The sequence below is a fragment of the Dromiciops gliroides genome, chromosome 2, assembly GCF_019393635.1.
Source record: "Dromiciops gliroides isolate mDroGli1 chromosome 2, mDroGli1.pri, whole genome shotgun sequence".
NCBI classification, from domain to species: Eukaryota; Metazoa; Chordata; class Mammalia; order Microbiotheria; family Microbiotheriidae; genus Dromiciops; species Dromiciops gliroides.
This window is the reverse complement of record NC_057862.1, coordinates 434,909,173-434,921,779: the sequence shown is the minus strand read 5'-3', so window position 1 is coordinate 434,921,779 and position 12,607 is coordinate 434,909,173. Positions and strand designations below refer to the sequence as shown.

Here is a 12,607-nt window from a genome sequence, read left to right as displayed (position 1 = left end):
ATGATTGTAATATATAACCTATATCAGATTGTTTGCTGTCTTGGGGAGGGGGGAGGGAGAAAAATTTGGAACTCAAAATCTTACAAAAATGAATGTTGAAAACTATCTTTACATGTAATTGGAAATAAAATACTATTAAGGGGGAGGGGGAAGAAAGTAATGGAGTTTTAGTTTTAGTTTTGTTTTATTTTTTTAAAACAAGCTGAACATAATAGAGATTCTTAGTTTTGTATACCTACCACCCCCCACCACCCTCCAAAATGCTAGGTGAAATCTTGTTGAAGGGCACCTATGCGATAGAGGGGATCAAGTACCTGCCCTGGATTCAGGAGGACCTGAGTTCAAATCCAGTCTCAGACACTTGACACTTACTAGCTATGTGACCCTGGGCAAGTTACTTAACCCTCATTGCCCTGCAAAAAAAAAAGAAGAAAAAAGAAAAGAAATCTTATTGAGGACAAGACCCAGGATTACTGAAGTATGGGGATTAGTTAGAGAAAGATGGGAGGAAAATGGTGTCTGTGTTCTGAGCTCTGTTATTCTCTCCAGTTCCTGTATTGAAAAGATGGACTCTCGAAACCTGCCCAGAGTTTCAGTGATCCTCCATTTCCATCACTAGAGCCTAATGTTCCTGAGAGCTATAGCAAAGTTTTTTATTTCCTCTCTGTGATTAATTAGCCCCTTCAAAGTGTGTTGAGGGGACAGAATGGTTATTTGAGAGCTGAGACTAAGGCTCCCTAGGAGACACATGCGGAGGTGGCAATTATTCAGGAATGAGTGCCAAGAATGTATAATACCTGATTTAGTTCCCTATTTTAGCAAAACTATTCAGTTTCATTAAATGTCAGAGAAGGGAGCCATATTGAAAGCCCTCAGGTGCTACTTACACGTCTCCCTAGTGGCAACATAAACACCTCTCCTAAGGGTTCTCAGGCACGATTCTGTGTCTTCTTCCTCCACATCCAGGGTGAACCCTCAGACACAAACCTTAGTCCAAATTTCATTGTTTCTTGAACAATCTCTAGGATTAAAAATATCTGCCATTAATTGCATGCCATCATCAAAAGATTGTTAAATGCTGGGGCAGCTAGGTGGCACAGTGGATAGAGCACCGGCCCTGGAGTCAGGAGTACCTGAGTTCAAATCCAGCCTCAGACACTTAACACTTACTAGCTGTGTGACCCTGGGCAAGTCATTTAACCCCAATTGTCTCACTAAAAAAAAAAATTAAAATTAAAAAAAAAAAAGATTGTTAAATGCTCTCTGACCTACAAGTGGAAGATTATAGCTGAGAATAGGGTTTGGAGTGCAAATTTTTGTCAGAACTACTAGTTCTTTGTTTCTGAGCCTTATGAAAGCACTGTGGATTGTTAAAATCTCAGATAGATAAGAATTACTAAACTAATCATTTTGCTGGAGACATCAGGAAAAGATTTATGTGACAGTCCCACCCCTTTCCCTATTATCCTAGGCTCCTTCCCCCTTCCCACCCCATACACACATTTAGATCCATACGGGGGGAGGGGAGGGGGCAGATTGTGACACAAAGAATTTCCAGTTGGATCTCTAAGTATACTCTATTTCAGCTGCCACCTTCAGCTGAAGGTGATACACTAGCATGGGAGAATTTCCTCATAGCTGGAAATAGAGAGTCCTTTACCCAAAGTCATGGGGAAAATCTATTTATAAATCCTTGGATATCCATAGTGAGGGATCACTCTTTGCCTGGACTGAGAAGAGGGAGAGGCATGAATATTCTTTAAGCATTGACTAAGCTCATATCACAGACTGACCCTTAATTTGCTTAACAGAGTGAAGCTTTAACCATAGATACAGACCAGCCCCCTGGGTAATGGGAGTATGATTTATATCCATTTTACAGTTGAGGAATTTGAGGCCCAGAAGTTTAAGTAACTAGCTCCTGGTCAAACAGCTAATGTCCAAGCCAGAACTCAAATTCAAGTCTTACTCCACAGCAATGCATACACAGTGAGATATGCATAGGTATATAAATACAGATGTAGATGGATATACACACTCACAGAGTGATGCACACAGAGATAGATTTAATCTGACAGAGACACAGCTGGACCATCTCTGACTCTGTCTCTGTCTCTGTCTCTATCTCTCTCTCTCTCTGTCTCACACACACACACACACACACACACACACACACACACACATGCATGCACGCATAATTTCTATTGAGGACAAAACAGAGTATATGAAACTAAACAATTTATCAGGGCAGCTAGGTAGCATAGTGGATAGAGTGCTGGGCCTGGAGTCAGGAAGACTCATCTCCCTGAGGTCAAATCTGGCTTCAGACACTTATTGGCTATATGACCCTCTGCAAGTCACTTTATCCTGCTTGCCTTGATTTCCTCATTTGTAAAATGAGCTGGAGAAGGAAATGGCAAACTACTCCAGTATATTTGCCAAGGAAACCCCAAAATGGGTCACAAAGAGCTGGGCATGACTGAAAACAACTGAACAACAATTTATTAGATTCAACAAGCTTTATTTCTCCTATTTAGTAAGACATTTCCTGGGACCTTGGGTCGGGGATCAGAGCCAGAGAGTTCTGGAATACATGCTGTTTGCACATGTTCCACACCTTACCCAGGCCATCCTCCGCCCCCCCCCCCGCCTCCCCCCCCAAATCCTTTGGTTATGCTGGACAATGAAGAGCCATGCATTCACAGAATTCACTCTATCCTCACTCCCATCCAGGAGCCAGCCTCCAGGGGGTGCAAGGATGCAGTCCAACCAGCCAGGTGGTGCTTCAAGGACTGCAAACACTCCCCATCCAAGGCAAGTCATATCCCATGGAGGAAATAAGATCCAGAGAATTTTAAATGACTTCTTCAAATTTACCCAGCAAGACACAGTGAAGCTTACTAGGCAGGCTTCCTGCTTTGGACTCCCCACATCACCCCTGCTCTGCTCAGATAGCTCTTGCTTGTTCACTGTCCCATGAAGAAAAAGCTAGCTGGGGTTTTCAAGGTGACAATATTGGGAAAGACAACAATCCACAGGAGTACACACTACTTTGCTCTGTGGAAAGTACAGGGGGAAGAAGAAGCTGCCACATGTAAACAAACATTAGACACCCCTCCCATGTACTTAGGCCTCTGGGTGATCAGGTTGCTGGGGTTTTGCTTATGAAAGCACCTGCTCCCAGAGACACACAAAGGGAATGAGATGAGACTCAGGCAAAGGGATGAGACACCTAGCTAGAGGATGGTAGGACACAGTGCCTTGCAAAGGTGGGAGGGAAGAAATGTAAATAAGAGTGAATATCCAAAGGGCAGCTAGGTGGTACAGTGGATAGAGCACCGGCCCTGGATTCAGGAGGACCTGAGTTCAAATCCGGCCTCAGATACTTAACACTTACTAGCTGTGTGACCCTGGGCAAGTCACTTAACCCCAATTGCCTTGCCAAAAAAAAAAAAACAAAAAAAAAACCCAACAACAACAAAGTGAATATCCATCTATGGGGGTGTGTAAATCCTGGGAGAGATAACCATGCTGTTGTTACCCATAAGGAAGGCTTCTGAATTGACTGGGCACATCCTCTGTAGCAATGAGATGATTCCAGGCTCAGGAAAGCTCATCTCCAGCTTTTACTGCCACTTCCTCTCAAGGAGGTACCCAGGTCAAAGGATGGAGGGGGAGTAGAGTTTGGCTTTTTATACAGCTCTCCCCTCCTCCTTTCAGTCCTCTTGGCTTTCTCAAGGTCAGTCAGAACTGAGACATCAAGTTTGGGCCCTATGGCCACAGGCCCAAAGGAGTTGGAAGAGACAAGAAATGCCTATGATCTTGAGATGGTGCCTACTGATCCAGTGTCTCTTCCCCCATGGCTCAGGAGCTGCTTACCCTAACTTCCCACATGTATACAAATACAAAAAGTAAAGACAGTCCCCGGCCTCCATGATCTTCCATTTTAACAGGAGAGACAACCCACAAAGAAGAGCAGTGGCGAGGAAAGGTCACTTAGGTAGGGAAGGTTAGAGAGACCATCATGAGGTCTAGGGGTCTAGAGGAGTTGACTGAGCTTCAAGAACACTGCCAGAGTTCATTTGATCATGACTCATGGTTCCAAAAAGGGAATGGAGAGGAGAGAGAGAAGAGGAGGAAAGGATCCTCACGAGGAGCGACCAGAATGGGGGTAAAGTGAGGCATAGCTGGGGCTTTTCTTGAAGTAGTGAGTGGTCCAGAAGAGGAAGTCACCAATCAGGGAAGCAGGGCCCAGGGTGGACATTTCTCCAGGGTTAGAAAGTAGCTGGAGAAGCTATGGAAGGAATTGGCTAGAAACTCCTGAGTTTCAGCTCCTGCCCTCGACTGACTTTTAGCTCTGGCCTAGTAACCTCTCCTTCCCCAAACGGAGTGTTGGCCCTTGGTTTGGGAGGTTCCAGGGTGTCCAGGATGGAACCCACAGGGAAAAGTAGAATTCTGGCACCTGACCATCTCTATCCATCCTCTGAGCACTTCTGGTTATTTATATTACAAATGAGTCTTTTAAGTCTTTTGCTTCAAAAGAGCCCAGAAAATGTTCCCATCTGAGTTATTTCTGTAATAACTCTCTGTATCTCTCTGTATTATCTGCTGAACTCCTTTGTCACCAAATCTTCTGAGAAAACAGCCGGCGGTGCAAGCACAACAAGTCCATGAAGGTTGAGGCAGGGAATTGTCCCCTTCTGGATCTGCTTATGGCTCAGTCACATGGGGAAGCCCTGTCTGTCCCTACAGGAGGGTCAGGGGGAGCAGGCACCAAAGTCCACACCCCAAAAGCTAACTGGCTGTCTGGGAGTCCAGGATCTCGGCCATCTCCTCCAGTTCTTCCAGCAGCTCTGTGAAGGATGGCCGCTTCAAGGCTTCCAACTGAGACATGGGAAAGAGAAAAAGAATAGGATCACACAAAACCCCTGCTGGAGTCCTCTACCCAGGTCTCCTCTGTCCTGAGGGACTGACTCCCTTGGCTGTCTCCAGCAATGGGCTGGGTGTTAGAAACATCCACCCAGGGGCAGCTAGATGGCGCAGTGGATAGAGCACTGGCCCTGGATTCAGGAGGACCTGAGTTCAAATCCAGCCTCAGACACTTGACACTTACTAGCTGTGTGACCCTGGGCAAGTCACTTAACCCCAATTGCCTTACTAAAAAAAAAAAAAGAAAAGAAAAAAAAGAAACATCCACCCTATTAAGGGTTATTTGTTTTCCTGAATTTAAGGGTGGGGACAAGGACTACCATACAGGTAGGCCCTAGACTAGAACCAGCCTGCTTGAGTTTCCTGAGCTTTCCCTTAGGGCTGACCCATGAAGAAGAAAAAACAAAAATGGCCAGCATTTACATAGACTTTAAGGTTTACAAAGTGCTTTCCAAAAGTTATTTCATTAGATCCTCCCAATAACCCTGTGAGGTAGGTGCTGTTATTATCCCCATTTTGTAGATAGGAAACTGAAGGTGACCTGGCTAAAGCTGACACCCATTTCCTGGATGGCCTCTGCTGAAGCCTAGTGGGATAGGGAGACAGTGGGAGGGTGGGAAGACAGTGGACATACCCGGCAGCAGCTGGCGGCCAAATCTAGGATATGTGAGGGGCACTCACTGACCATCCCTTGGAATGCAGCCACATCTAGTCCATAGTCCTGAGAAAGGAGAAAGGTCAGTAGTAAGCCGATATCCAGCAAGGAGGAAGCTCTTGCAAAAATCTGCCCCATCCCATCCCCAAACATATCCACAAAGGAAAAGGAGAGAACCCACAATTGAACCTTCCCCCTTTATCTTGGGTGCCAGTTACTCGTCATTATTATGGCCACCCCCTCACCTGACTCCTACCCAGCTCAATTTCCCCAAGTTCTCTTAGCCTAGCAGCACCATAGGGGCTAGTTGGGGCTTCTTGCCTGGAGTATTTCTTTATAATTACTTCATCACTTAACTCCTGAAGTGACCAAGACATCCTCCCAGAACCCAGCCTATAAAGAGATTTCTGGGAAGGATGGGGTGGGGAACCCTCTGGAAGCAATTACCCCAGGCTGTTTTACCGAGGCTTTCCCAGTCCTTTCCCCCATTCACAGAACTTCGACTCACTCTCCGGGGCTTAAGGGAAAATTCAATTCAACTAACTTTTATTAAATACTTGCTGCTTGCCCTAGGGGATGCATAGATATATATGGGATGGTCTTTGTCCTCAAAAAGTTGTGGGGTTCCTATCCAGAGTTGTGGAAACTCAGGCCTTTAAACTCCAACACTTGTCCCCCCCCAGGCCTTCCCACCAACTCTCCTCCCATTCTTAGCCATTCAGTGGGCAACTCAGCTTCACTTGGGGGTGGGGGGGGCCGTGGAGATTTTTTTTTCCTTGTCCTGGGCAATAGAAAAGGACTGTTTCTGGTCTGAGCCAGGGGGAGTCCTTTGGCCGGTCAGTCACTAGCAAGCTCATATATATGTTAGAAATACTCCTGAGAGCCTGAGGGGAAGCCAGTACAGTTCCCTGAGTTTATGGAGGTGATGCACATATAGTTTCAATACTGGGCACTAAAATGGTTCCTTTAGAATATCATGTAGCAGGGGCAGCTAGGTGGTGCAGTGGATAAAGCACTGGCCCTGGATTCAGAAGGACCTGAGTTCAAATCCGACCTCAGACACTTGACACTTACTAGCTGTGTGACCCTAGGCAAGTCACTTAACCCTCATTGCCCTGCCCACAAAACAAACAAAAACAAAAAACAAACAAGAATATCATGTAGCATTTTTTTTTTTTTTGCGGGGCACTGAGGGTTAAGTGACTTGCCCAGGGTCACATAGCTAGTGTCAAGTGTCTGAGGCCGGATGTGAACTCAGGTCCTCCTGAATCCAGGACCAGTGCTTTATCCACTGCACCACCTAGCTGGGTTCCTTTAGAATAGTAATTCAAATGATGTTTGTGTGACTCACCTGTGTCCGCGGAAGAACCTCAGGGTCAGCAGGAATCCGACCCAGGATCTCACAAAGGACAATGCCAAATGAGAACACATCTACCTGTCAAGGCCAAAAAACAGGGAGGAGCTGGGGCAGCAAGGGAAACAGGAGCTGCACTCCCTAAACCTCAGGGAGAGGCCTTCAGGGATAGGAGGCAAATTTCCCTCCTAGAGGTTTAACCTCACCCAAACGGAATTCTACCCTTTGCCCCCCTCAGCATTTTGGAAACAGTTCAACGGATACCAACACCACCTTCTATTTCCTCACTAATCTGAAACTCTCCTCTTTCTCCTAGTGTGCATGTTTGTGACTAGTGTAGGAGGGATGCACAGCCTCCACCTCCCCACCACATTTTTGGGAAAAGAAGAAAATGGGTGTGTCTCTCCAAACATGTGTCCAAGATCTCATCCCAGAGGCTCCCACACCCTGTGGCTGGGGCAAGAGCACTCTGGCTGCTGCGTTGCATAATAGCTGGTCTCAGAAATTCCATCTATTTGTCCTTAATATGTATTTAAGCATATGGTTTTGCTTCTTAGAGATCTGCTAACTGCAAAACCTCTTCTTGCTCATTCCGAGGAATATGAATGCATCAATAATGCTCACTACAGAATATATGCAAGCATACCCACTTTTATACTTATACACACACACACACACATATAATTTTTTTTTTTGCAGGACAGTGAGGGGTTAAGTGACTTGCCCAGGGTCACACAGCTAGTAAGTTTCAAGTGTCTGAGATCACATTTGAACTCAAGTCCTCCTGTCTCCAGAGCCAGTGCTCTATCCACTGTAGCACCTAGCTACCCCCTTAGTTATACTTATAATGATAATAGCTTATAACAATAGCTCTTACTATGTGCCAGGCCACTTAGTGCTAAGTGCTTGACAATTATTTCATTTGTTTCTCACAAAAACTCTGGGAAGTTGGTGCTATTATTAGTCCCATTTTACAGTTAGGAAATTGAGATAAACAGAGGTTAAGTGACTTGCCCAGGGTCACTTAATAAGTGTCTGAGGCTGAATTTTAATTTAGTTCTTCCTGACTCAAGGTCCTACTGTCTATCCACTGGGCTGTCTAGCTAACCATATATATGTAAGGCCTTAACCCCTTGTTAGGATGTTTCTATATTAAGAGTTTATTTCCTGGGAGGCAGCTAGGTGGTGCAGTGGATAAAGTACTGGCCCTGGATTCAGGAGGACCTGAGTTCAAATCCAGCCTCAGACACTTGACACTAGCTACATGACCCTGGCAAGTCACTTAACCCTCATTGCCCCACAAAAAAAGAAACAAAGAAACAAAGAAAAAGAAAAAAAGAATATATAAGCATCTCCATAAGACCTTTGATTCCTCACTTGAGTGAATAATTAAAGGACATTTCCAGTATCCTGCAAGTGTTAACTGTCTCTTCCTTTTGGGCTTCCATCCCTAAAGCCAGACAAAGTTCCCCTCTCTTTTCCCAATAATAACCTCATAGGTAAGCGACCATCTGGGCCCAGAAGGCCTCATAACACCTAACATCATAGATGAAACCCTCCATATGTCAGACTCTGCTCTCCCTCAACCAATTCCTGGACTCAGAGATTCCAAAGAGTAGTTCTGGAAGTGACGCTAAGCAGATAATACCTTATTCCCCAGCAGTCGCCCTCCTGGAATCCCCCCAAAAGAGGGAGCACCCCAAACACTCCAGAGAGGGATTTTTCCTATACAAAAACAGGAGAATGCTGGGAAGCCATATCTAGAGCTGTAGCAACAGTGTCCCAATTGGATTTGGAGGGTGGCTGCCCCCCCCCCCAGCTCTAGTTGACCATTCAGAATATCCTTTAGTAAATCGCCTTTGGACACATAAGTCTTGTGTGCCTGTTTACTTTTCCCCACCCTTGTGCAATTGCAGGATTTTACTATATAATCACTCATTGGGAAGGCACTGAAATGGGTGGGAGAAACTGATCTTTGATTCCTTTTTATTTCTAAATTTCTCAAGCTTAGAGAGCCCTCATTTCACTTTGCAGAGTGGTCCTAAATATATACCCTTTCATAAGTTATGTGTCTACTCAAGACCTGGCCTCGGGAGGACAAGAACATCAGGCCGTACCTTCCGGTCATATGGCTCCCCCCGGAGCATCTCAGGGGCCATCCAGAAGGCAGAGCCCACCAGGGACAGCTTCCTCTCAGGGTCTGTGGCAGGCATCTCCACCACTTCCCGGGCCAGGCCAAAATCAGTAACCAGGGCCTCCCGGCCCCGAGGTGTAACACGGATCAGGCAGTTCTGGAAGGAGAACCTGGGGTTGGAAGACCTGGTAGATCTTCTGTGGATCACGGCCCAGACCACCACACCCTCCTTGACTTATCTGGCCCAGAGATTCTGGGTAACTGTGCCCCTCTCTCAAACCCCACATGCTTAAGAGTCCTCCCCTTGTGGAGCACAGCTGTGAAGAAAGGTGTGGCTTCATCACTTCTTCCCTCCCTCCCCATCCTTTGGATCTTAGAACCACCCAAGCATTATGTGATCTTAGAAGACAAAAGGTAAGGGGGTGTCGGGTGCCCTCTGTGCTCAAGTATTCCCCTTGGAATGATGGGAGATAATGCCACCCAGATAGAAGACAGTCCCAGCCTAATGTTCATGGCTCAAATGGGGCTTCTGTTATGAAGAATGAGTTGGACTTGGGACTTAGCCTTTCCTTTCTGGAATAAGGGTAAATGAGGAAAAAGCAATAACTAGGTCTAGAGTAGGTGTAAGGTAGCAGGGTCAAGGCTTCCAACCAACACAGGAGAGGAGGAGAGAGATTGGAGTTTGGGAACTAGGGCTGAGGGGGTGGGGAGGAGTAGGGCTGTAGTTGTAGCACTTGCTGATTCGGGGCTTGGAGCCAGCACGTGGGTTTGTCCTCAGCCTCCACTCGCCCCCTACCTTGGAGTTTAGGTCCCGATGATAAATATTCTTGGAGTGTAGATACACCATGCCCCTGGTTATGTCACAGGCCAGAGCCACCTTCTCCTTCCAGCTCAGAGGTACCTCGGGCCGGGCCAGCAGTTCTTCCAAGCAGCCACCATTTACATACTACATACAGGGGAGAGGAAAAGGGAAGGGCACTCACTCAGTAGGACTTAATAAGAGCCCTGGGGATCCTGGGCTAGACCTGGCTCACCTCCCTATGCCTCCTCATCACAAAAGGGCCCAATTTCACTCCTGGTAGCAGGCAGAGAGAGAGGAGCTTTAGAGATCCATTGACATGCTATGGAACCTCGGGCTAATCACTTCCTTTTGGGGGCCTCAGTTTCCCCCATCTGTAAAATTAGGATGTTTGACTCAATGGTCTTAGTTTCTAAGCTCCCCTAAGTTCTGACATTCTGAAACATCCATGGCTGGCTTCCTGGGAACCCCCAACTTCAGAGAAAGCAACCGGAAACTCAGAAGCCTGGGTTTCCTTTAAACATTAGCTTCTAGGGGGTGGCTAGGTGGCGCAGTGGATAAAGCACCAGCCCTGGATTCAGGAGTACCTGAGTTCAAATCCGGCCTCAGACACTTGACACTTACTAGCTGTGTGACCCTGGGCAAGTCACTTAACCCCGATTGCCCCGCAAAAAAAAAAAAAAACACAACAAAAAACATTAGCTTCTATCTGCTGTCTGGCTATGTCCAAACCAAGTGCCCATCCAGATGAGGGGTCTGAGGCTTTCCTCCTGTGGGGGCTGCTATCACCAGAAATAGTCTCGCTAGTCATGCCTGGGTTGGAGGAGTCCCGTGGGAGCCGGGGTGATAAGGAGCTTCCCCACGCTCACACTCAGCTCAGCTCTAGCCTGGGCTCTCCTTGGCTCTCACCTCCAGGATCGGATACAGCTTCTCATCCCTCACACAGATGCCAAGGTACCTGCGGATGACACGGTCACAGACTTGGAGTCCTCTCCCATCCTCCCCCCAGGTCCCCTAAGCCCAAGCTCTGACCCAGATAACCATGGCAGCATATGAACACCCGCAACATGGCGCTGCCAACAACACACCGATGGCTGCGTGTAATGAGACGCTGCCATGTAATGTGACACTGCATGTAGCCTGTTGGCATGTCATGTTTTGCTGCATTATTATTGAAAGTGTGCCTGATAGTGACAGGTAGCTGCATGTAACATGAGGCTCCCTTTGACAGGGGGCTGTGTGTAATATGAGGCTCTCGGGGACACGAGGCAGAGTTTAACACGAGGCAGCTTGTAGCCGGTGTCTGCGCCTATCTGGACAGGGTGGAGAAACCTTAGAGCTGCTGGTTCTGTTACCAATAGCAGCTAGGGGGAGGGGAGAGAGTATCTACATATGGAAAGCAATCAAGATGAGCAAAGCAGACCCTCCCGGGGATTTGGCGCTTCTGTATATGGGAGAGACAGACAAGCAGAGGTACTAGGCCAATAGATGTCTGCCCAGATAGACCAAGACGAGGGTGGGCTCAATAGCATGGGCATCTGATTGCTAAGAATTCAGAACCCAATGGGCATGGCGGCAGCAGCCCAGAGATGGCACAGAAATAAAACGTGGGACCCAGCTTCCCCCCACTTCTCTCTGTAACTCAGCCAAGAGAGAACATTGGCTAGGGAAGCAGAGCTGGAGACTGTCAGACAGAGCTGGGGCATCTGTGTGTGTCCCTGGGACTCTACCCCCACCCTAAAGCTCTCTGGTCACATAGCCCCTGTTCTTGGCTCCCACATCCCCAGAACCGGCACCTACCTGACAATGTTGGGGTGGGACAGCTTCTGCAGCAAGCTGATCTCTCTCAGGATGACCAGTTGATCCACATCATTCTTATAGATCTTCACCACCATCACCTTGCAGGTCGCACTTTGGGTCACCTGGGGGAAACATTGGGTCAGGTCCCTGGGCAATGTGGCAGTGGCCTCCTCCCCCAGACCAGGGTTTCCCATGTGTCTATCCCTCTTCTCATTCATACCCTCAGCAAACATTTATTAAACACTTACTGGGGGAAATGGAAAAACATTTGGGGAAAACACCGTCCCTCCGTTCATGAAGCCTACAGTCTTGGAGAAGGATTGGAGTCAGGTGTGTGATGGAGCCAGCCCATCCTGACTCTTGCGAGCCAGGTGTTAAATCTTCACTGTGAGCATTTACACCTCAGAAATTCAAAAAGGCCACACACCAAGGCTTGATTTACTATTTTGTTGACTGCCAGAAGGTAAGAAAATGATGGACAAAATGAGGATATGTACCTTAAACTTAAAAGCGTGTGCTGCCTTTTCAAAAAACATTGACCAGCACCTCCTGGATAGCACCCACAAGCAGGTAAGTAAAATACAGAGCAGTACATGATATGTGCACTAAGTAGGTCTAAACAAAGTGTGTTAAGTCCCACGGCCGAGAAGCTGCTAAAGCCCATGGAGGCAGTCAGAGGGGGCCCTCTATGGATCTCTATTCAGCAGGGGGAGCTGAGGAGGTTCCAGGAGCCATAGCAGATGGCACCCCCACCTTCAGATAAGTGGATCTGTCTATGACACCAACCTCATCAGAATGCCCAGTCACCAGATCCAGAGATGGCCCCTCAGGGAGCACTGGGGAAACCAAGGAGGACAGATTCTCAGTCATGGTCACTTAAGGTCCCTTCTCTGGCCCCTGACACAGCTGACCTTCCTTATGACCTTCCTCTCCTAA

General features: G+C 47.3%; 1 protein-coding gene across 2 annotated transcripts in view; it reads right to left on the bottom strand.

The window, feature by feature from the left end:
- Positions 1–2,670: 2,670 nt before the first annotated feature.
- LOC122738021 (dual specificity testis-specific protein kinase 1-like) overlaps positions 2,671–12,607 on the bottom strand; it is a 43,730-nt gene continuing 33,793 nt past the window's right edge. Inside the window, exons 3-9 of one of the 2 annotated variants that reach the window (XM_043980061.1) lie at positions 11,672–11,793; positions 10,781–10,829; positions 9,869–10,018; positions 9,056–9,229; positions 6,936–7,019; positions 5,564–5,650; positions 2,671–4,884 (exon numbers count right to left, since the gene is read on the bottom strand). In XM_043980061.1, the coding sequence (XP_043835996.1) occupies positions 4,795–4,884; positions 5,564–5,650; positions 6,936–7,019; positions 9,056–9,229; positions 9,869–10,018; positions 10,781–10,829; positions 11,672–11,793 (756 nt within the window). In that variant the 3' untranslated portion in view covers positions 2,671–4,794. The remainder of the gene's footprint in view (positions 4,885–5,563; positions 5,651–6,935; positions 7,020–9,055; positions 9,230–9,868; positions 10,019–10,780; positions 10,830–11,671; positions 11,794–12,607) is intronic. The other variant, XM_043980062.1, reaches the window with a different exon arrangement.